General features: G+C 43.7%; 1 protein-coding gene across 2 annotated transcripts in view; it reads left to right on the plus strand.

Annotated features, from left to right (window-relative positions):
• The first annotated feature begins 908 nt into the window (after positions 1–908).
• The window catches only part of LOC139913080 (pleckstrin homology domain-containing family A member 5-like), a 166,718-nt gene continuing 142,435 nt past the window's right edge, over positions 909–25,191 (plus strand). Inside the window, exons 1-4 of one of the 2 annotated variants that reach the window (XM_071901020.2) lie at positions 909–1,001; positions 1,142–1,218; positions 2,131–2,188; positions 17,167–17,250. In XM_071901020.2, the coding sequence (XP_071757121.1) occupies positions 910–1,001; positions 1,142–1,218; positions 2,131–2,188; positions 17,167–17,185 (246 nt within the window). In that variant the 5' untranslated portion in view covers position 909 and the 3' untranslated portion in view covers positions 17,186–17,250. Of the gene's footprint in view, positions 1,002–1,141; positions 1,219–2,130; positions 2,189–17,166; positions 17,251–25,191 lie in introns of those variants that run through there. The other variant, XM_078281997.1, reaches the window with a different exon arrangement.

The raw sequence follows: 25,191 nt of genomic DNA on the forward strand, positions 1-25,191 counted from the left end.
AGCTTTAAGTGTGATCTGCTCCGAGACTAGAGTTGGTGTGATCAGACTGCAACGCCAGATGGGAAACAGAAACACTGGAAGGACACACTGTACTCCAATGACTGATCAATATTTGAGCAAGTATTCAGTTCCAAAATAAGCTCTCTGCAATTTGAAACAGGCGATGCCTCCTGAAGGACCAAATCATTATGGAATACTAGTGTTGCCATTAGATCTTTGCTCAAGAAAAAGTGGCATTTAGGAATAAACCATCAGTGTTTTGTACCAATTGCTGATTGATTGCTGAAAATTGTTTTCCCAATTAGAGAGCATTAAGTAAAGCGAAATTAGTAAAGCAATTTATTTGCACAAATCTGATATTTTTGAGATCCAAATAAAATATGTTGCATTTCCGTACTGAAAAAGAAGTATAGTAATCCTATAATCAATTCTAGAAGAATACTATACAAATATAAGTATTATAAATTATTACATTTATTACAAAGTATTATAATGTCACTATAAACTCATTATTAAGTAGGCCTATACGGATACATGAAAAGACCCAATAGGAATATAATAGTAACGTTATATTGATACCATAGGAGATAAAATATACCATAAAGTATGATGTCATTATAAACTCACCATTGAGCACCGCAGCCACATTATAAATCCCTATTCGAATATTATAGTGATTTTTCATCAGGGCAAACCCCGTCTAATTCCTACGCTCATAAGACGAGTCTGCCAAAAAATATCACCTCCGCAAACTTGTCAGAAAATTATCGATTGTGTCTCTATCTTCCAGGCGCGCTCTTGTCTCCTGTGTGCGCGCGCACGAGGGTTCCCGTGTGCGCGCCCGAGGCACGGCGCCGCGCAATCCAGCCCCTGTGTAGTAAGCCAGACCAGTACAGTTCTCAGCTAGACATGGCGGCGGATCCTAACCCGGACTGGCTCTCCTGCCTACCCTCTACTTGGAGTTATGGGGTGACTCGGGATGGACGCATATTCTTTATCAAGTAAATATCATGTGGATACACCTCATGTGGATACGTATTGGTTATTCTTCCGACGCATTTTTTTTGGTTTTCTTTTTTGGGTATTGGGTTATTAGGTTCCCTGTTCACCTTTTTCCCCCTCCGTTTTCTTCTGCCAACAGCGAAGAAGCAAAGAGTACAACCTGGTTGCATCCTGTTACTGGAGAGGCTGTAATAACGGGGCACAGAAAAACTCCAGGTAAACGCTTTTTATTCCCGAGGTGTTCTATGTGTTTTTTATCCCCTGCTAAAACACACGCACTCACACGCACCGCCGGGGAAAGGTTATCCGCGCGTCCCGGGGAAAGGGGACAAGTTGCGGGGAGAAACGTGAGGAAGACGAGGGGGGAATTTCTTCTCTCTGCAGCAAAGCAACAGCCTCCTCTCCTCTCCTCTCCTCTCCTCTCCTCTCGTCTCCCCGGCGGACCATTACGCACGGCTTCCCCGCTCATTCCACCTGGACACTTTGCGACACACTTTTTAAAAGTTCCGTCACGTAGGCTTGAACCGAGCCGATTCCCTGCAGTGACATTTGACACATTTCTCATAAGAGCATAATTGGACCTACCTACCTACTGCTGCCACTGGCGCTGCAACAGCTGCTGCAAAACATTATTTCTAACCATTATCGGTCGGCACCGCGGCTGTTAATAACAATGCATCACATCCGTGCGTCGGTCCAAAGCCCGTATTCTGTGTCACGGCGGTGCCACAAAATAAAACACACCGAATGACGGTTTGGAAAGGCATTAGTGCATGCAGATCGGCGAGGTTTCCAGTCCATTTAAATGGCTGGAGCGTGATCACTGAACGGATAGAGACAAAATAATAGAGCAATATCCCGCAATATCGCAAATGGAAATTGGGGAGGGTGCACGGAATTGTATTAAAGGGCAAGCACGCGAAACCAAATTACCTATTTCTGGTCCAGACACCGCATTGCTGTGCAGGTGTGTGTGTGTGTGTGTGTGTGTGTGTGTGTGTGTGGGTGTGTGTGTGTGTGTGTGCCCGCTGCAATCAGCCTCATATCTCTCTCTCCACAGCTGCTTATGTTTCTGGCTCTTGTTTTTCCCTCCCTCCCTTTCTCTCTCTCCCTCCCTGTTCCTCACAGATTTACCAACAGGATGGGAGGAAGGATACACGTTTGAGGGAGCTCGCTGCTTCATCAAGTGAGTTGGAATGTGTGGAGAGAGAGAGAGAGAGAGAGATAGAGATAGATTGATAGATGGGGGGAGAGAGGCAGTTGACTTGCTCCCTCGCTCTCAGGCAGTGAGTGGCTGCTTTGTTTGGTCGGTAGGCAGAGAGATTTCCCTCAGCTCTCATCAACGCCCACTTCTCTCCCTCTGCCCTGCTCAGTGCTGCTGAAGGAATTCACAAATATCTCTCTTTGCCTCCCCTGTCTCGCGCGCACACACACACACACACACACACACACACACACACACACACACACACACACTCTGAGTGAATGCGTATACACTCGTGTCTCTTTCTCTCGCCGTTCAGGCACTCTTCTCTCGTTTTATCACTCATGCTCTGTCCCTCTCTCTCTCTCTCTCTCTCTCTGTCCCTCTCTCTCTCTCTCTCTATCTCACACACACACACACACACTCAGATGGAGGGATTTGCTTTGGAACAACTCATTGCTGTCATTGGGACGCAAGTTTGACAAGCAAGTGTGACTCACAGCCTGCTGCGCTGAACAGGCTCTACTTGTTGGTGTGCTGTGTGTGTGTGTGTGTGTGTGTGTGTGTGTATGTCTGCGTGTACGTGTGTGTGTGTCTGTCTGCATGTGTGTGTGGCCTCCCCAGGCTTATTACAGACTCCATGTATATTTTGTGGACCTGTCTGACAACAAAAATGCCTTGCAGCGCCGAGCCACCCACCCACCCACACCCATACACACACACACACACACAGATTGAGAGCGAGCAGTTTCATCTGTTTTGCCTTCTACCTACTTTTCTACCTAGTTTTCCTGCTTTTGCTCATACTGTCTGTGGCCATTTTGAGAGCAGCAGCTGACACATATGGTGAGCTAATATAGCTGCTCTATAAATAGCTCAGCACCGCTGCTCAATGGTATGTATGAATGCAGGCATGCACATACACATGCTGCATGTGGGCATGCATGCACATGGGCGTGTTTGCATGCAGACGTAAATACACGCTCACACACATGTAAGCCCTCACACACAAACAAACGCACACACACACAAACACACACACACACACACACTGCTGTTTTTATTGTATTGCCTGACTCAGATTAGACCGCAGGCTAAGGAGCAGCGCTGCCACATTCACGGTCTTGAATACATTGAGCAGCATTGGACTCAGAACAGTTAGTCTTATATTCATTGCACATTTCATAGCACTGCATCAGCACCATTTCTTCGAATCCTTCAAATTCCTCCCAAATTCCTCCTCGGTCAGTCACTCTATCGGCTCTTTATTAGACGCTTGGCCCCTCTGCACCCCTTACATCCATAGCTTTGAAGGACACTGATGCCCTTTGAATGCCTATTGACAAGCAGCGACCTCCCAGGCAGCGGCTGTGGGTGAGAGGCCTTGTCTTTGTATCATCTAGCAAGTTTCCCTTTTTAATCTGTTGATGTCCTTGGATGCTCTATACAGCATGTTGTGATAAAGCGCTTTTTACATAAATTTGACTGGAGTTGCAGACGTGTTGAACATTGTTGTATTACCGCCCAATGGGGGGTATAAACTCCAACTCCTCCTCAGCTGAAATGTCATCACTTGGCAGTTCTGTTCAGTCAGCAGTTGGTTTAAGACCACACTGATTCAACAACAAACATTCACGCAATCCTCATATAAGAGCGTGCAAAGCTCTCCGAGCGGCTGTGGAATACGAGCGCTTACAGGAAGAGGCGGCGTTGGCCTTCAGCTTCTGCTCTGTGACCGCTGCATCTTTAGTCCACACTGCCGTTCTTCCAAGGAGAAGTGAAACATGGAGGTGACGGGCCACATTTTCAGTTGTGTTGTTGCAAGTTTCCCCATTTAGATTCAGTTCAAAGTTTTAAGCTGCTGCAATGTCTTTCAAATGTCTTTTAAGGGCATTTTTTCTTTGATTGCCAAGATTTTGAAGTCCTGCCAAGGTGTTTAGCTGCGCACAGCTAACCAAGCACTCCCACACTTGTCTGTGATACGTCAGAGGAATTTGACTTTCAACCAAAGATGGCACCTCCTTTTAGACAACCCAAAGAATGTGCGCCAGGCCAGAATCTGTATTGTAATGATGAGAGATTAGCGGTTTTCATTGTTTGTTGATGGGGTCGTTCTCAGAATGCAGTACGGCAGCTCTTCGTGTGGCTATGTGATTGCCTCTGTTTCGCTTTCATATACTGAATGATAAACTAATGTTCAGAAAGTCCTTCTGTATCAGGAAAGGAAACATGTCACTCAGTGTAATGAAAACCTATATGTTACCTATCTGTTACCTGTCTCGGTGCTGTCTATGTGGGGTTGGGCGCCAAGAACAGGTTCCTGGTTCTGTGCAACTGATAAAAATGTGACTCTCAATTCTGCTTATTTGTTCCCTAAGAGAGTCATTTAAACGTGCTTGTCTTATAACTGCAATGTCCCTCTTTAGCCTAGGAGTGTATTGCCGAGCTCAAGTCGCTTCACCACTTACAGATGGAGAAAGATTGTTGAAATCTCACATGTTACTGCAGGGTTGCTGCACTGCTGCAGCAGTGTTGCTCCCAAGTCTGAGTGGAATTGTTTGGAAAATTCTAATTTTGCTCCCTTTTTGGCCATTAGACGGTGCAGAGAAAGGTCTGGCAGGCAGTAGTTTAAAAGATTAGAGTTTTGTGTTACAGAACGCCTACTCAGTCCCGTCGACAACCCTTGACAAAGACTACGCTGCAGTGGCTGTTGCAGGAGTGGAGGATAGTCCGAGGATAGATGCAGAATGGGGGACTGTTTTGATGGCTGCTACTGTATGGCAAATGATGCTAATGTAATTTGTCCGGTTTTACAAATCTAGATGGAACCATGGTTGACTGCAGGCTGACTGAGAAGCACTTTAAAGTGATGATGAACTTTGATAGTACCTTGGGTTGTGTAGCTTCTTGGCCATGATATAACCCCAAAACCGGTGATTCTCTGTTATCTGTTGCTTTCTTTATATTATCAAACGTTTCAGTTCTAACAAGTGTAACACTGAAATTCTTCCAACCGGATTTCGGTGTTAAACTTTTGGTTTTTCTGCAGAATGACTAGTTTTTTTTATATATTGTCAAAATCTGCTTTGTTCGCGTTTGTTTATGTGCTAGAAGTGTGATTTTCAGACCTGTTTCGACATAATTTCAGTGAATGGAGAGAGAAAAAAATACAATTCTCCAATCATCTCTACCGGAGCAACAGATGACAGGGAATAGTTGATTTGAGGGTTTTATCATGTCCAGGAAGCTGCACAACCCAAGCTACTACCAAAGTTCAACATCACTTTAAAGTTTGGCTTAGCTTTATAAGGGTGAAAAATAACACTCCTAATTGCGGTACCTGTCGAAAAGTGATTTCGCACAAAGGAGGCAGCACCTCGCTTGCTTGGCCATGGTGTAACCCGAAAAAATAAAAAGTGTTTTTACACGTTGTGGCTTCCCGGCCCCTGCAGTCTGCCGCTCTGCCTGCAAAGGTCTTCAAGAGGTGTCGACTTTCTGGTTCACCCCTCTGTGTCTGTGTCTCTCTCTCTCTGTCTACTCCTCTCTCTCCTTCCCTATCTCCATTTCTCTCTCTCTCTCTCTCTCTCTCTCTCTCTCTCTCGCTCTCCCTCTCTCTCTCTGTCCTGTAATAAAGTCCCAGTGGGTGCTATCAAGGGGTCTCTGTACTGTAGATTTGATGTTGGACTCTGTCTGTCCTACCTTGTAAGGCATAAGATTGACAGTCAATCTTCCCACTGCACACACACACACACACACACACACACACACACATTGTGTTAGAAGCCTCTTGGGTTCCACTCACCACCAGATAAAAGTGTAGAATTTTTATAGTGCATATGTATTTATGTGTGTGTGTATGAGAGTGCGTGCATGAATGTCTCCCTCCTTTCTCTTTTTATGTCTCTCTCTCTGTCTCTCTCTCTCTCTCTCTCCTGCTCCGTGTCTCTCGCCCCTCCCCCTCTCTCAAGAGTCCGGTGTGGACACAGACACAGAGAAGATCAGACTCCAGCATGACTGGCTGGAGCTGTTTGATGTTTGCTCCCCGCTTCACTGAGCACTCCCTGGAGGCTTTACCAGCTCCCTGTGTGTGTGTGTGTGTAGATAATATAGTTTTAGCAGGTATCTAGCTTCTGAATTTGTCTGTGTATGTGTGTGTCGGTGCAATATAGTCTTTGCAGCAGCTAGCTTACAGGTTGACCTCCCCTCTGAATCCGTCCGTGTGTGTCCCTGTGTGTTTTTATGAGTCACAGAGACATAAGCCTCGCAGATAACAAATCAGAAGTGTGACCTAGCTGCGCTCCCTCATTCTCTGTGTGTGTGTGTGTGTGTGTGTGTGTGTGTGTGTGTGTGTGTGTGTGGGCATGCATATGTGTTCACTGATCCAGAACAGAGCGTAGCCCTCCCCATCCCCCACCCCGACTCTGTCTCTTTGCTTGACAGGTGACATCCTTGTCTCAGAAGCTGCTCTTCTATTCTATTCTATTCTATTCTATTCTATTCTATTCTATTCTATTCTATTGGACAGTGTGCCTTTTAAGAGAGTAAGAGGGAATAAGACATAAGTAAATGGAATGTCTTAGTTTGCAATGGAGCGATTCTATTCTATTCTATTCTATTCTATCGGACAGTGTCAGACTCAAACCCACAACATCAGGAGTAAATGGTGTGTGTCTTAGTTTGCAATGGAGCAACTCTATTCTATTCTTTTCTATTCTATTCTGTTCTATTCTATTCTATTCTGTTCTATTCTATTCTATTCTATTCTGTTCTATTCTATTCTATTGGACAGTGTGCAGTTAAGAGAATAGGAAGGGGAGGAATAAGAGGGAATAACAAGACATTTGTCACAAGTCAGACTCAAGCCCACAACATCAGGAGTAAACGGTGTGTCTTAGTTTGCAATGGAGCAACTCTATTATATTCCATTCTATTCTATTCTATTTGAATGAAGGTTCTCCCTCCCTCCCCACCCAGTCAAAAGCAGCATCAGATGACATCAGCAGCAAGCTGGCAGGCTGCACCAAAACTGATCAGTCACTTATTATTCCACTCAGGACACACACACACAAACACACACATATATGCACACACACACACACACACAAATACACTTACACACACGCCTCCCATTCATCAGCTAGCGTGTTTCCAGCCCAGCATGTCATATTCAGCCGTCTCTCCGTCTTGTGGATGTGGAGGCGTGTTTCGGGCTCAGCGCTGAAGCTGATTTATAGAAAGAGAGATGGGCCAGACTGTATCCATGCATGATGAGCTCAGCTGATGGAGGTTAGTGATGGTGATATATAGCAGGGGGAAAGGACACATGCAGGACAAACGCACACCACATTCAATAACCACAGGCAGTGGCGGAGGCACCCACTCAGCACCCGGCCAAGGTCTTCACTGCATAAATGAAGGATGACGAGGCGTTAGAGTACTCAGATAGTAGTGACTTAATTTTCAATTCTTATAATCCATTATTCATTCCTTTTTAAAAATTAGAATGCAGTTGACTTTATTGTTCTTTCATATTGTTTCATTTTTTTGTTAAAATAAAACAAAAAATGTAGAAAAAAATACTGCAGCATCTCATGCAGACAACATGATAATTTAAAAAGACGCAAACTAAGTCTGCTCAATATAAATGAGATTGGATTACCATTTTGAAAACAGAGGGATAGTCTTGCATTGCATTTTAAAACAATGATTTGATGAATGATGAACACTTGGCAGCCTAAGCAATATTACTATGGCATGTGATTGAAGTGGGTGATGCAAAAGTACTCTAATGTGTAACTTTTAATGAAGAGTAACTTTGTGACATAACTAATTACTTTTAAAAGTTGCTTTCACCAACACTGATGACAAGTAATTAAAACATCCATTTTTGCATGACATAAAAATCATATTATTTTGGGTTGCAAGTCAGTCTTTCCTAAGTCTGGGTGGGGAGACTGAATCAGAAATCACGTCCGTTCAAATGTCCGTTGAGGTGCGTTTGAGCAACAATGGAATTCAAGTAGAGTGTATTTGTGTACAGGAGCCCTTAATCACTGTTAGTCTCAAAGGGATTCACAACGCCCACATTATGAAAACAAAATATGAAAACGGCAATCACCAAGAGTCTCAACCGAGGACAAGGACAAACTCCAACAAAACCCGAGCAAGTCCCACAAAAAAACTCATTAGGAAAAAAATTTATGAAAAATGGAAGAATGAAACCTTGGGTAGGTCTACTCAGAGAGGGATCCCCCAACGAGGGTGGCCAGGTGTGCAGTGGGTGCCGTGTGTGTAACTGTATGAATGTGAGGCAGGTTGTTGCCGAAAAAGAGCACGCACGCTCAGTCAACCTTCCCTGGAGAAATAAAGGTTAACAACACAAACACATGCTAAAAAAGGATGTGTCATTTTCAAAACAAACAAGTGTACCCACTTTCCCTCAGCCTGCCTTGTGTACTTCTATACTTCAGTTAGCGATTTCCTACATTTCCCAGAACGCCTTTGGACAAACCCCAGAGAACGGGTGTGAACTTGTTGAATTCAGCTGTGGGTTTTACATGTAGATGGAGAGAGCGATGGTTATAGCATAGTAAGAGGAAATGAGAGAGTTTTTCCAGTCGAGAAAAAGCACGCCTCTCAAAACGCAACATGTCTTGATGCTGCATTGCATTCTGGTCTATTGAGGCTGCTGTCAGTGGAGAAACTGGTCTCTCTCCTCTTCTACGATGGATTTCTCCCTGTATGATTGTTGAACGTCTCTTGGTGCAAAATGGCAGTTCTAGAAAGAAGCCCTCGCTCTTTGATTCTGAGGGACTGACACCAAAACCTGACGTTTACTGTTGATGTTTTAAATCGCTGAAACATTTTCTTATATCAAACTCCATTGTAGCTGCTGGAAATATCTCACACGATTGCACATCATCTACATTTGGCCAGTTAATACACCATAAAATACACCACCAAACAACAAAATGGGCCTAGAAAGGCAAGGTACATTGCCAATAGTTGTTTTTAACAGTGTTAAAGTGGTTTAGGATGGATTTTCACTCGTTGAAAACATAAACATGTGCTGTCCCAGACCAGGCTCATAGATGTGCAGAAATTGACAGATCCTTTTTAAAAGTGCACTCTACCTAGTTTGGTATCCGATTGTACACCTTCTGACATACAGCCGACCTTTGACCTCTTGCAGTGTGACAATTAAGAAACAAGGACCTCATTTGTAGATTTGTCTTTTAGCCTCAGGAACATGGAAAAGGAAGATGAGAGAGGAGCAGAAGGAGAAGAAGAAGAGGCGAGGTTTTCAAAGGCTTACTGTGCAAGCGCAGCCTCCTGATGCTCCCACTCTCCTGCTAAGAGAGGGAGGGAGGCTGAGAGATGAATAAGAAATGAATAGAAAAGGATGGACTGGGAATGAAAGAGAATAGGAGAGTGGTTTGAGAATGTAACCTGGAACTGACACCAAGCAGAGGAGTGGAGGGGGGTGGGGGAGGAGGGTGGGGGGGGGTCATGTCAGGCCACCTCAGCTCTCTCTCTCTCTCTTCCTTTTTCTGTGTGTGTACATGTGTCTGTGTGTGCTCTCTCCCCCCCTCTCTCTCTCTCTCTCTCTCTCTCTTCTGTGTGTGTGTGTGTGTGTGTGTGTTTCTCTCTCTGGTTTAGCTTGGCAGCCACTCAGTGCTTTGGGAACGCCACAAAATAAACAGTTTGAGTAACATGAACGTACCCTCTCTACTCCCCGCCCACTGGAGGAGGCTTAGAGGCAGGGGCTAGTGTTGCATCCACTGGGCCCGCCCCTAACTCTGACTCAGTGTGTGTGTGTGTGTGTGTGTGAGAGAGAGAGAGAGAGAGCGCACGTGTGAATATCTAGCCAAGAAAAATTAAAGTCAACTTGGAAAGTCAATGTTGCAAAGCTGTGCATGTGTGTGTATGTCTGTGTGTGTGTGCATAGGCATACACGTGTGTGTATATTATGAAGCTTAAAAGGACAATGAAGCTCTTAAGAAAGCAAATTTGCATACCTGTGTGTGTGTATGCGTGTATATACTGTAGGCTATGTGTGTGTGTGTGTGTGTGCCTGTCTGCACTTACAAATGTGCATGTCCATGCTCCATGTGTGTGTGTGTGGGTGGGTGCATGCGTGAGTGACCACACATGCATGCTTATCTAACCCAGAAAAAACAAGGCTCCGAAGAAGTCAAAATGTAAAAATCCTGTGTGGTTGCGTGTGTGTGTGTGTGTGTGTGTGTGTAACCTAGAAAACAGGGTTGTTGTGACAGTGTCAGCAGCTCCTCCCTCCACCTGGTGATGTCAACAGTTCAGCTTAATGGATCGAAGCCTGGACTCTGAATCCACATGAATCCACATCTATAAGGCCTCCAACCATCTGACACAAACTGACTGGTTGTCATTGCAGTAGAAAGACACAAAGTGTGTGTGTGTGTGTGTGTGTGTGTGTGTGTGTGTGTGTGTGTGTGTGTGTATGGGCGTATGTCTACAAGTGAGTGGTTAGAGCAATCCTCTTGTGGTGAAGAGACCGCAAGATAGAGAGATAGAGAGAAGGGGAGGAAATGTAGCGAATGAAGAGGCGGAGAGAGAGAGAGAGAGAGAGAAAGTGTGTGTGTGTGTGTGTGTGTGTGAGAGAGAGATTGTGCCTGGTCAGAGCAGTCTGGAAAGAGAGAGGAGAGTGAAGAGGCGGAGGGCAGAGGTGAAGAGGAGGTGTCACTCAACTAGTACTTCTGCAGGTGTTTCCACCCTAACAAGCAGCACAGACAGCAAGGGCAAGTGTGTGTGTGCGTGTGTGTGCATGTGTGTGTGTGTCGTGCTTAACTGCTAGCTCTGGAATAACACGAGTGCAGTGGTTTTTGGGACAAAGAGCTCCTAAGTGGGTCGTTGGCTGGGTGGGGCAGATCTACTGATGAATAGTTTCCTGTACAATCTTCACACACACACACACACACACACACACACACGCATGCCCTCCACCCTCTGTATTAAAGAGTTTCCACATAAATTTCAGATGTCTTTTCTCACTTGATTCTGCAGAATGGTCAGCTTCAGCCTTGAACAGCTTGTGGTTGCGGTTGTGTGTTTGGATTTTTTTCAGGTTGTAATACATATTCCATATTCCATTGCATAGGAAAACGTCTGGAAGTACTGTGAATAGTTAATTTAGATTAGATTAGATTAACTAAAACCTTAATTATCCCTGTGGGGAAAGTGGCCCGTTGCAGCAGCATCTAGTAATAGAATAGGAAGAGTAGACTAAAGTATAGATAAGAATAGAGCAAAAAGCATTGTCTTTATGTCTCAGCAGAACGTATTGAGACATAAACACAATGTGAGATTTGTGCTTTTATTGATTTGATTTGTCTTTGGAAATACAAAAATACATGATAAAACAACTCATGTATATTTGACTCTAGAGGACAGAACAAGAAATTACTGCCTAAAACAATTATTTCATATAGATTTTCAACATGAAAAAGGTAGACAATTATAAAAAAATATTTTTCTCAAAAACTGAAGCTTGCAGCCTTGCCCTTTGATTTTAAATGAGGAATGCTAGCAATGTTAACCAGGCATTAAAAACGTATTTTCTCTGCAATGTGACAAGTGTCTGGCAAACAAAACTGACCATAATTAAAGCGTCTCATTTTAACCACCGTGTTTTGCTATCATCAACACAAATGATTACATCTTCCAAAATATATAGCAATTTTGTAAGCAAAGGTCTTACAATCACTCATAACCTTAACAATAACTCATAATGTGCTTTACTTTTATGTCAGCAGTTATATTTCCACCCGTTAGTTTGTTTGTCTGTCTGTCAGCAGGATATCTAAAAGAATATGAACATATTTCCATGAAATTTGGTGGACAGATGAGCCTTAACCCAAGACACGATTGATTTGTTTTTTGGTGTTGATGTGGATCTGGTATTTCTGCCATTAGATGATTATTGTTTTTTAGTCATAACTATGAAACAGAGATAGAGAATTGATTCAAAATGTTAAGGCTATGGTTGCAGGGTTTTCTTCTAATGGTGCTCGTTTTGGAATGAAACTGTTCAATTAAAAATCTCTCTGAATCTCTTTAACATGCTGGCAGAGACGTCTTTGTATCTCACTCTTTATTCCACGTGTGGGTGACTCTGCATCTCTCCCACTCCGTCTCTGCTGACAATCTGACACCCAATCAAGCTTCTGACCTTGAAACGGGAGCGGCCGCGGCCGGTCTCGTAGCCAAGTGAGCCATCAAGCCCCAAAGACACCGCTGACCCTATTTAACCTGACGGGCTCCGAAATGACTTTGACATTGTTCCAGCTCAGTTGATAGGAGGCGTCCAGATATGTGCATGTAGGCCGATGATACCCAGAGGGATTTGACTGCTAAGTGAATCTACGCTACGGCGCTGGGTTAGACTGCAATCAGAGCGGGAAATTACCACCAGCCGAGTGAAGCTACAGCGGTCGCCTTTGTAGATGTCCACCTTCATGGAGTTATCCTGCATTTACACCTGCAGACTATTCTTTCTTGATTGTTATACAGTAGAACTAAACTTTGTTACTCTAATTTTGATGATTTTCATGTTTTAACTTCAATTGAAGGGTCACATTCTCCTCTTTGGGTTGGGAAAATTTCACGACCCTATGGCTTATGAGACCCTTTCAAGACCTACTGGATAAATTCAAAAATGCACGGCCATCAAGCCTAAAGCAAGGCTGTATTTCTTAGTTCCTGAAAAGTTTAAGTTTTGGAGAAACTTCTGATGGTTGAAAAGACAGCAAACATTATTCATATTTCCAAACAATTTCTCTTGCAAAGGGAGCAAGATAAGCAATCATCACTGAATCTGGTTGCTTTGTGAAATAATGAAAGCAGCTGGTGAATTTTAGGGTTTATCACTGCGGCTGGTGGATGAAAATGTTTGTTTTCTGCCCTAACTACAATTGTATAACTTTGACTTGCTTTGTTTGCATGGAGGAGCCGGGATAGTCTCAGGCTTACTGACTGTTCGCTCCTTACTGATTTTAGGATTATGGGTAGGAAAATACTTAATGAAATTCTGAAGTTTCATAATGACAAGCAGAAGTTTCATTGTGACACGTAGAAGTTTCATTGCAACATGTAGAAGTTTCATTGTGACATGTAGAAGTTTCATCGCCACATGTTGAAGTTTCATTGTGACATGAAGTGTCATTGTGACATGAAGTGTTATTGTGACGCGTAGAAGTTTCATTGTGACATGTAGAAGTTTCATTGTGACATGTAGAAGTTTCATTGTGACATGTAGAAGTTTCATTGTGACACATAGAAGTTCCATTGTGACACGTAGAAGTTTCATTGTAACATGTAGAATTTTCATTGTGACAGAAGTTTCAGTGTGACACAGAAGTTTCATTGTAACATGTAGAAGTTTCATTGTGACACGTAGAAGTTTCATTGTGACATGTTGACGTTTCATCGCTACATGTTGAAGTTTGATAAGGACATGTTGAAGCTAAATCTGACTGGTTCGGAGTGCTGTCTCTTTGTAGAAGAGAGTTGGACAGTTTACGATGGTGCTGGTGTCAAAATAGTTGAACAATACAATTTGTTCCATAACTGTTGCAGAATAAAAACAAGGCCAGTTTTAAGTGCTTATAAAAACCAAACCTTTTTACGGCCAATTTTCTGTGCATTTGCACACAAACTCTTGAGGCCACATTACCATGCACTCACAGTCAGACTCAGACACAGACGCAGTTCCTTTCCTAATAATGACGCATTCGCTCTCCAAAGATGATTTATTGATTGTCTATGAGAAACTTTTTACGGCCAAAACTTTTGACTGTTTGAATTAGGAGGAAAACCCACCCGGTGGATTGATTGAATCGAGCTCGTGTCTGCAGCGCAGCGATGTAGAAACAGATTCAGACGTGGCTGCAGAGAGAGAGAGAGAGAGAGAGAAAGAGAGAGAGAGAGAGAGAGCGAGGGCTTCAAACCACATTTGATCTAATCATTTTCGGATCAACAACCATTTGTCTGGTCTGTTAAGAGTTGAGATGAGGGTAGACCCCATTCTCACTGCAGCAGGCCAAGTACTGCACTGTCTCTCTCTCTCTCTCTTTCTGTCTCACTGTCTCTCTCTCTCTCTGTCTGTCTCTCTCTGTCTGTCTCTCTGCCTCTCTCTCGCAGACACTCTTGCACAGGTTTTTAAGTACCTGACTGACTCCAGATGCTTTGTGTTTGGACATGGCCTTATCTGTCAAATAAGAGGTTTTAGCATGGGGCTGTTGTTCCAATCCTCTTTGTCTAAGACCCAGGGCTAAATACTGTTCAAAATCTCCTAAAACACCTTATCTTTGCTTCTTTTATCTTAGCCTGTTGCATAGAAACCAACAGATTATCCCCCAAAACTCCAAGACTCCTCAGACCAATGAAAGGTAGCAAACGTTTTGTTTTCCCCCAAGTTTCAAATAGTTTTCCAAAGAATTTCAACTACTATGTCAAAGGAATAAGCTGTTTGTTCCTGATCAGGTGGTGGGACCCAAGGATTATTTTTTGCCATACGATATTTAGGGTGTGATCGCGTAGATTTGACCTGTGTTTGACCTGCAGGTGGAAAAAGCCTTTGTCAGCTTTCTTAACTCATCCTAACTCAAAATTCAAGCCTGTTTTACTTCAATTTATTAATTTAATCCTCCTCACAACTTAACAGTACAGTCCTTTCAATACTCATGTGGAGCTGTTGTGTCATTTGAGAAAGGAATGCAGTCTCAGGTTACATGTTGCGGTTTTCTGTGGCCCGTCTGACTCTCTGTTGACATGTGGATTAATGATTGAGTTAAATACTTCCTATTTCCTGTTGAGTGTCAGCCTGAGGGTACAACACCTCACCTGACTGTCTGGTCTCCACTATGGCACCATCCCAGCAAACATTTTGACGTTGAATAGATGTTGATACGACGGCCTGTTGCCTGTTGAAATATAAATAAAAGGAAAAATTAAAGTGGAGATGATGAAATTGGGACCTAAGTCTCTTTCTGATATCCCTTCAAATCGCTTTCCAAAGCCGTTTTAATATGATTTTTTTACCATGTCATGTAATGTTATGAAAATTTTGAGATGAGGCTGAAAAATGGCACCATATGCCCAACTCTTATCAGTGAAGGCACACTGCCGGTAAACTGTAGGATGTGGCTTGTGTGGAGTTTCCTTCCATAGACTGATATCCAACATCTGAAAAAAAGTGACAGCTACTCTCAGAAAATCTTTGATAGCACAAAATGAGAAGAAAGGGTACTTTCTGAAGGAGAGTAGGTAATCCACGTCCTTCCTGGACAAATTACACTTTTACAGACTGAATCCTCTAGATTTTAGAGATAGAGGTTTTTTTTCCCCCAAATGGATAATGTTTTGAACTAGAGCTCTTTATCTACCAAATACTAACCCCAAAATCAGTTGTACAGGACAGTGAAAATGTGTCCAAAGTGGTCTTCAGATGCAAAAATCCTTCTTTTTTTTCCCTCCTTGACTTTATCATCTAAAATCTCCTGTGCTTTCCCACACACACATATCATCCTCCTCCCTCACCCATTTACTGCAGCATGACAATATAATTTCAGGTGGGAGCGATAAGAAAGCTTTCTGCACATTGCTCCTCCTGACCTCTCTGTCTCAGCCACTTACTGAACTGGTGAGGCTGTGAGAGTGTGTGTGTGTGTGTGTGTGTGTATGTTTCTGAGTGCTAGCATGTCTCTGTGAGAGAATAGAGGCCAAGGTTTTCCAAGGTTTTCATCCTTTGTTGATATCATGTGTATGATAAGGCCTCCTCTCTCTCTCTCTCTCTCTCTCTCTCTCTCTCTCTCTCTCTCTCTCTCTCTCTCTCTCTCTCTCTCTCTCTCTCGCTCTCTCTCTCTGCCCACCTGTTCACTTCAGCTAGCTGCAGCCAAGCACTGCTGAGCCTATGTTTAGTGTGGATTCAGGGCCAGATTAAAGGTTTCCTGGGACGCTCCAAGGAGACAGCGGGGAGGTGTGTGTGTGTGTGTGTGTGTGTGTGTGTGTGTGTGTGTGTGTGTGTGTGTGTGTGGTGGTGGGTGGAGGAGTGGGGGAAGTTGAGACTGCTCTCATATCGTTTTAGAACCACTGTGCTGGAAGGTTAAGCTCAGTTTGTCTGCTGTGTTTCCGCTCTGTGCCCAGTAACACTTTAAATTGGCCTTCCTCCAGATTATAAGCCTGTATATTAACCTCTGGAAAGATATTGTAATGAAAATTTTAATCAAAGTCTCCCAACTATATGATGTACAAATACAAGAGTGTAAGGACACAAAGTTTACAACTGTTTTTCTTCTTACCAAGCGAACTAATCAACCAAGGACTTAGGCTCCTTTAAAAAGTGTGATCATTTGTGTTCATTTTGTGCTGTCCATCATTCTGTAAGAGTAGCTTGTTTTCTCAAATGGGGAATTTCTCACTTGAGAACGAAATGAGGTTCAATTACGCGTGCCCATCTGTCCTCTTGTTCAACAGGACAACATCAAGACAAATAGACGACATGACCTCGGTGCTCCTAAAAAGCAACGTGGAAATCTCTGAAAGAGTTGATTAATTTGGTCTTGGTGGCTGTTAATAAATAGGCCTTCACCAGATAGGAATTAGTAGTCCCAGCTGTGGCAACCCAAATCAGGCTTCAAAGCCTGGCGATAAAGGAGAGGGATGACTTTGAATGACCTCTCTTGGGAACCTCCATTAATTTTAGTGTGTGTGTCTGTGTGTGTGTGTGTGTGTGTGTGCATGTGTGTGATGTACTTGTGCGTTTTACAGGCATGTTTGCGCCCATATGACTACATATGTGTGCGTGTGCACCTGGATGTATGCTTGTGTGTTGCGTACGTGTGTGTGTGTGTGTGTGTGTGTGTGTGAGTTCATATCTGCCCCTCCCCCACCTCCGTCTGAGCTCTCTCTCTGTCCAATACCAGCGGAGTGGCCCCAGACTAAAGGTCATCTTACCAAAGACAAAAACAGACGAGACGGAGAACAAAGCCCAGGGGGACGGACGGAGGGTCGGGTAAACGGATAAAGATGAAGCAGACGGAAAGCTGAAAGATTGAACTTCCGATATATATTCTTTTTATTAGCGCTCTTTGCCCCAGTCTGGAGGTTTTTTGAGCTTTTCTCAATTGACTGATAAGAAGTTTTTGTTGAAAATGGATTTTGAACCGTCGCAGACAGAAAACAACATGGGGAGGAGGGAAGGTTCGTCTGGAAGTTCAGCTATGGCTCCGTGTTTTCCACTAAAAGCTGGGACACAGGCAAAATGAATGATGCAACATTTTTGGCACCCAGTAATAAGTGTTAGGACAAGTGTCCCACAGTGGGCATTCTCAGCCAAGGGCTATCCTCCCATTAAAAATGGTCCAAGGCTCATTTGGCCCATTTTCATTCAGCACAAGTTTAGCCCAGGGCTAACTTTAAAAATTAAGAGTTCTATTCCAAAATCGTTTATATTTAGTTACCTACTAACTTTTAAAATGTGCCATTGTTTTGTTGTTTTTTTCTTTTTTACTATCAATCATTTTGTAATTTAAATAGTGGATATCTCATTTTGGAAACACTGCAATTCTGTTGTTAAGCCTGCAAAACTGGAGCTTCTTAAGTCAGGATAAGCCCACTGTTACCATGGGAAACGTCCTACACCAGCAGCTGTATGTCTACATAAAATGTCTGGTGTGTGTGTGTGTGTGTGTGTGTGTGTTGTAATGATTTACAGCCCCTCCCTAGATAAGAGGTTGTTGATCCACCGGAAGTGAGGTCAGAGGGGCCACAGGAAACACACTCATCTGTTTCCCGTCCAAGTGCTAGTGCCACAGTCTGAGCCGATGCAGCCTCACAGCACCCCCCGCCCCAACACACACACACACACACACACACACACACACACACACAACCAACACACACACACCCCCAGTCTGTTTTGTGTCTCGAAATTTGTTCCATTTTTTCCCTCATGCCGCTTTTAATGCAACATATCCATTTTGCCCTGTCGTGTGTGTGTGTGTGTGTGTGTGTGTGTGTGTGTGTGTGTGTGTGTGTGTGTGTGTCAGTTCAGGTCAGGCCAGAGTGGCTGTGCTCGCTGTCAAAACACACACACACACACACACACACACTGACACAAACTATCTGTTTGGCTACAGCCTTTAACCTTGACAGGCTGAGTGCAGACACTTTGTCCTCACCAGAGCAGGTTACCAAACTTTTTCCTCTGACTTTATCATTCCAAACAAATTCTCTGACAGTTGCTCACTGTACTCCGACGCACTTCCAAGCCCAGAGGCAGAATAAACATATTGACTGTCCTTGTCAAAGGGTGAAGGATGGGTAAAGGCTGCTTCAGTAGGCATGAGGCACTCCAACATAAAGAAGCGTTGGGAAAGTTACTCGGAAAATGTAGTCAGTTACTCTTTACTTATTACTCATTTGAAAAGTAATCACGTTACTTTACTAATTACTCAGCAGGATCAGTAATCCGTTACATTGGTCATTACATTACTTTCTGTCATATTAGATGCTTTGATGAATCCAGCAGCTGAAAGTCTGCGTCTCACTCTCCATCTTTTGTTTTGCTTTTTTAGCTAATAGCCAACGTAAACCTGCTGCATGTCCTTAAGATACCTATGATGACAAAACCAAAGCGTTAATGGGATCAGTAACTGTAATGCAATTACTGAATTTGAAATTGTAATGCCTTACACTACTCGTTACTGAAAAAAGTAATCACATTACTGTAACACATTACTGAGTAAAGTGTTACCGCCCAACACTGATAAAGAATAATAATAATAAAGAACGTCCTCAAGGGTATTATTGGCATTCATGCAGCAATTACCAATGTTATCATGTGTATTGTCTGAAAGGTTTTCTCCACGGCATAAAACATCTTATACATGAGAATAGAAAACCAAGAGGAAACAGCAAACGGATCGCTAACGAGCTCCCTGGTTACCAGAAGCGTTGGCATAGCAACCAATTGGGGAATTAACAGCGTGGTTGGATTTGAATGCATCTGAGCATTGCTGGGCTGAAATCGCCCATTGTATAAAATCACAACACTGTTTCACAACATTGCATAATGTGCAATTACAACCTGATAGGAACTGTTTTTCATATGCACGTCATGCCATATTAACACAGCTATGTGTAAAAGCACCTGGTCTTCTTCTTTCTTTCCTTTACAAGCTAAAAATAACTTTGCGCTCCAGTTTGAAATAAATTAGAGAGAACTTCAAAACAGAACCGAACCTCAATACACGATTTGTGTAATTTTGCTGAACTGCGCGCTGACACGTCTCATGAAGGCAGGGCGGATTCAGGCGGTTTCTCTCCGGCAGTGTGTCGCGGAAGCAGCATGTTAGCGAGGGAATGAGTCTTGGGGCTTGTCAGCTCCTATGAGCAGGCGGACAGGCAGACGAGCAGAGTGGGGCTGACACGTTTACCAAAAAGCTGTTAGGGGGAAACCGGCGTCTGAGGAAAAATTGTTTGTAGACGCACCTCGCAGCCTCCTTCTGCCATCCAGGGGAAGCATGGAGTGCGGAGGCTCGTGCAGCTCGCGAATTAACCGCTTCATGAAAGGATAATCATTTTTACAAACTCCTGAAACCAGTTCCGACAAAATGCACTGGCTGCTTTGTGGAAGACGCTGCTTTCCTGGCGGTGCATTTGGATTCGACTTGCCACTTTCAGACTTAACCTCACGGTTGATGAATTGAATCAGGATGGGAATCGAACCGTTTTAAGTGGATCTTGAGTCAGTGGTAGCAGGGAAACTACACAATTGAATGCATAGTTTTGAAACTCAGAAGAAGTTAGAGACCTAAGGCAGGTAGATGGGCGACCAGAGATACAGACAGAACGACAGACAAATATGAGGTAGGTAGGTACAGGGTTAGCATTCATTGCTCCTTAAAACATGGTCTTAAAAAATATTAAAACGAGGTCTTATTTTTTTCATCAGGAAATTGCAGGTTAGTTTGCGCTGCATGTCCACTCTAATACACAACACAGAACAGGGTTAGTTGGAGAATATGTAAAACATGTTGTTTCCCCATTGTCTCTGCTTCACTAAACGCAATTATTATGTCCAAATGCCCCTTAAAAAAATATTTCCTGTTGTCCTTTTTCTTATACTGGCCATTTATAGGTTCAGAATTGTCCTTAGCTATGTACATTCAGAAATAGGCTGGTTTTGTCAGCTTTGTTTCTTTATTTTGTTTCAATTAAATTAAGTTAAATTTTGCCTAAATTCAATTCCAGGTATCATTAAAAAAGATCTTACAAAGCCTTAAATTTGGCTTTCTGAAACCTGCAGATACCCTGTAAGTAGGTAGGTAGGTAAAGATATTTCTGCTGATCAAGCACTGCTCAGTTAAACAGTCCAGAGACACACACACATGCACACACACACACACACACTCACACACACACACACACTCTACAGCTAGGCCGTCGTCCTACTTGCAGTAGCAACAACAGGGGACATCTGGATTATGATATGGGTGTGTGTGGGTGACGATTACACACCTTATCATTTCACTGGTCCTCACACTCTCATTACTGATGATGTCACAGCCGCGTGTCATCGAGCCTGATTGTCCAAACAAGCCAGTATGACAGCTATAGAGCTCGTGTCCATAATAATAATAATGCCCTGATGGGGAAGAAAACCTATTGATTCAACCTCTACTATTCTTCTACTGCTGGGATTTAGCAAGAGCTGATGGAGGGAGAGAGAGAAGCAAGCACCAGGCCTTGTATGGAAACAGCAGTTAATATGTATATGTGTGTGTGTGTGTGTGTGTGAGTGTGTGTTAGTTCATACCTCTGACCTCAGCGCGTTTACAACACATGTACGCACACACAAGCTAAAAAACTTTGTGTGTGTGTTGGTGTGTATGCTAGTACCAAATAACAGCTGATGCAAACAAAGTTCATGTTGGCCCGCCAACAAGAGTGTGAAACGCTTCCCCTCCCCTCTCCTAAACACACACACACACAAACGCATACATACTTGTGCGCAAACTCTTCCAAACTTCCTTTACACTTCCACTAATTCCCTAAATTTCCCATCTGGCTCTGTGCTCTGTCCTCTCCCAGCACCCTGCAGTGTGTTACAGTGCACTGGTATGCTCTCACAGTGTGGCTGATTGGTAGCAGTACAAGTGGGTGCGAAGCAAAGTGTGATTAATGCCCGCTGGCTGGAGAAAAAAAAAAAAGGTGGACTTTTATGCTGCGTTGGCTATAGCTCTGCTTCCTCTGCCATCTGCTCTCTCTCTCTCGCCAGTTTACCCGCTCAGATAGATGGAAGGAATTAAGTAAAGGAATAAAACACTGGGTGCCAGTGCCTCTGGCTCTCTGCTGGTGTCAGGGGGGATAAGACAGAGTTTATGCCCAGGAGCAGTGAGGCTTGGTTGGTCACAACTAATCACGGGGGCCCAGGCTACAGCTCAGGCCTCCAGAGCAAGAGGCGGGTCAATATATATTCTGCTGGGGAGTTTTACAGCCAAAGTCCTGGAGCACCAGGCGAACAGGCTAATCCACAGCACAGCCCTCCGCCTTGGAGATGGCACGCTCTCTCTCTCTCTCTCTGCTCTCTCTTTCTCTCTCTCCCTTCTCTCCATCCACGGCCATCAAGCTCATCTCCCATCAGGCTGAAGGGAGGATGAATAGGTAATCTACTACCGAGGCTGCCCAGGATTACAATGATCATGGGGATCTGGGGTGCGCTGTGCCAAGCTTATGAAATTCTCTCAATCCATGTTGGCAGCTGCCGGGGCTTTTTCAGTACGCTAATGTTCTCAATCTGGTTTTGGATGGCCGGGCTCGAGCCAACCAATCCCCTCTTCAGTGTGTGTGTGTGTGTGCATGAGCATGTGTGCGTGCGTGTAAAACAAACAAACGGATAACATGAAAAGGATTTTCGAGGTGAACCCGCTCCATCGGAATCAATAGGAGGCTTAAGCTTGGTTTATGATTCTGAATTTGAAAGCGGGAGATGGCTGCACGTACGCGCCTGTGAAAATACAATCATTGGCTGTTTTTTTGCATCTCTTTAGAAATGCAGCTCTGAAATTCAGCAGCTGCAGCGGTCAGTTTCCACCCGCGTTCGGTGTCACGGCCCTTTGGAATTCAAGCGAAAATAGAGAAAAAGTTGTTTTATTTGGCTTCCAGTGTGATTCCTGTCTCTGGAAGTGGGCGTGTACACACAAACACACACACACACACACACACACACACACACACACCAAAGCTATCCCTATACACACACCCTAAGTGGATCATCTCGAGCCAGTCTTATGGAGCATTGTGTTCCCTGATGCAGAGTGTTCCCCTGCCGTAGACTAAAGCCATAAATCGGATGAATTTAGAGGTGCGGTGCCGGGCCTCTCCTCTCCCTCTGGGCTGAGCAGATAGGGGTTGGGCTGCGTGGAAGTGGGCAAGAACAGAAATACCGCCACCCGAGCCCATTTACAGATTATGTTAATGCCATTTCTGCTTTATTGGGCAGACAGTACAGAGCCTCGAGTGACGGGAATGCTGGGAGAGGGAGAGGGAGCGTGTGACATGCAGTAAAGGCTCTGAGTCATGTTTGACCCAGCGTTGTGGGTATACGCAGTGTGTGCCACCCCTATTTTGGCCGCTGGAGTGTCGGTTTTCTGTGGACAAAAAACACACAGCTGGACTCTTGGAGGAAGGACACAGAAATGTCCAATGGCCGTGTAGGATCCATGTGATGCATCCATGCTGACAAGTCCACAGCTGACTCACACAGTGGAGGCTCAACACTCGCTCTGCATCAACTTTGACCTCGTGCGTGAAAGCGTGACACGTTGAGGGACACACGGCAAAGTTATTAACCACATTCCAACTAAAGAAAGTGAACGGAATGAGTGTTTACATGATGAAATTTTATCCATCAAACGGATTATGAAAGGGTTATACCGCCCCTCTGAATTCGGATTGGGGCAGTTTATTCTGGCTGAGGTGGTTACATGAGGCATTTTTATTCTGATTGGGCTACTATTCTGATTATTAGTGGAATAAAAGGCTCCATACAAGACAGCTACTGTAGTACTTTAATGCACCATAAAGGTTTGAGCATATTGGCCTTTGACAACATGAATAAATGGACTTGCCCTTGCCGACTCACCATAAAAATTATCTTCTTATCCTTTTGCTTTTAGGCATTTTAGGCATCTAGTTTTCTCCATCACCCTGTCACATAAACAGTATCATAGTTACAGCAAGGCAGTTTTGTGCTTATTAATGCGGTGTTTATCCAATTTAGGGATGCTAATGAGTGTACTGCTTACAACATTTGTTTTTCACCTGGTTGGAGCGCTGAATGGCAGATGTGTTTCCCCATGGACGGCAGAACAGAGAGAGCATTGCTGCAGTAGCTGCAAAGGGACCTACTTGCTAAAATTTAGCCCAAGCCCACGTAATATTTTGCTCTAAGAAGATTATTTTTACGACATTTCTGCTTTATTAGATAGTTTACAGTAGAGAGATCTTTGAAAAAGGCATCTTTCTCAGATATTACATGCTTGAAGGTGTTCCTTAAACAGATTTTTAATGGATCCCACAAAGGAAACCCCCCACTGCTTTGCTTTAGTTTAGTTTAGTTTTTTTTTTACCTCAACTTAGTCTGGCAATGTGATGTGCGTCTGTTAAATTGTGAAATCGTAGACATAGATTTTGCTCCTAAACACCTTCTTCTGCAAATATCCAAATCGCAGAAGCTGCAATTAATTGCTTTTGGTGAAAACCTTTCATCATACTCAAACTCAGTAAATCCTGCACATCTATTTGTTTTTCTTCAAAAAAATCACTTTAAACAATTTTAAAGTTCTAAAAAAAATGTATGACAAGAAAAACTTGCGATGTTTAAATCGCAATTGCAATATTCTGTCATATAATTTTTTGTCAGTATCTTTCAGCCCTTATTCTGAGTCTCTGTAAATCAAGTCGTCTTCCGTGCTGCCGCTTGTACGACCCATACTGCAGATCCAGCATGTCTGCATGTCCGTCACCTTGATCCCTCCCATGATCCTTTTCGGCTCCTTACCCTCTGGTCTCTGAGCCTTACGCCTTAGGGCCGACTGCCCGACGGATTCAGTTTGCCATTGCTGTGCCATCTGCATAGATCACACTGGCTGGAATGCCACAGTGCTCATGGGAATACATAAATTGATGATGGACATGAATATTAGCACATGTTCAGTGGATGTCAGAGGTGACCCTGGATCTGCCGGAGGTGCTGTAGCTGGACTGATTATCAAAGCTAATGATGGGTATCGGACTGTCAGTTGCTGTGGGTGACACACACACACACACACACCCACACACACACTCACAATGCTAGGCTACAGATACTATAATGAGACATGTCATTTACTGTTAAGGATTATCTTATTAGGTCTCCATCTCTCTGTCTGTCTGTCTTCCTCTCTCTCTCTCTCTCTGTAACACTCCACAAGTCTTTTCTCCCTTGCTCTATGTTTTTCTGTTACACACCATCTCTCTCTCTCTCTCTCTCTCTGTCTCTCTCTCTCTCTCTCTCTCTCTCTCTCTCTGTGTCTCTGTCTCTCTGTTCATTTATGCCTCTGTCACCCTCATTCCCACCTTCCATCTTTCTGCCCCTCTCTTTCCCTTTTTCCTCCTCCCTGTGCAGTAGTTAGGAGGGATTGTAATGATCCGTCTTTGGCCAGGGAAAGTAGTGTTGGTCAGGTTTGACTTGGGCACATGTGACACAGATCTGATGTTTTCTAATCCGTGTGAACAACAAAAAGCTGCACGGAGTCGCATTTTTTTCAATTCTGAACTTGATCGGTATTTGGGGAGACGCCTCAATTCAAAGAAAACACGAAGGCACAGATGAGCAGCAGAAACGTGGGTACAAAAATGGATGTGACGTCTTTTGTTATTGTTAATCTGTGCATGCGAACAGA

The sequence above is a fragment of the Centroberyx gerrardi genome, chromosome 24 (genome assembly GCF_048128805.1).
Source record: "Centroberyx gerrardi isolate f3 chromosome 24, fCenGer3.hap1.cur.20231027, whole genome shotgun sequence".
In the NCBI taxonomy this organism is placed as follows: Eukaryota; Metazoa; Chordata; class Actinopteri; order Beryciformes; family Berycidae; genus Centroberyx; species Centroberyx gerrardi.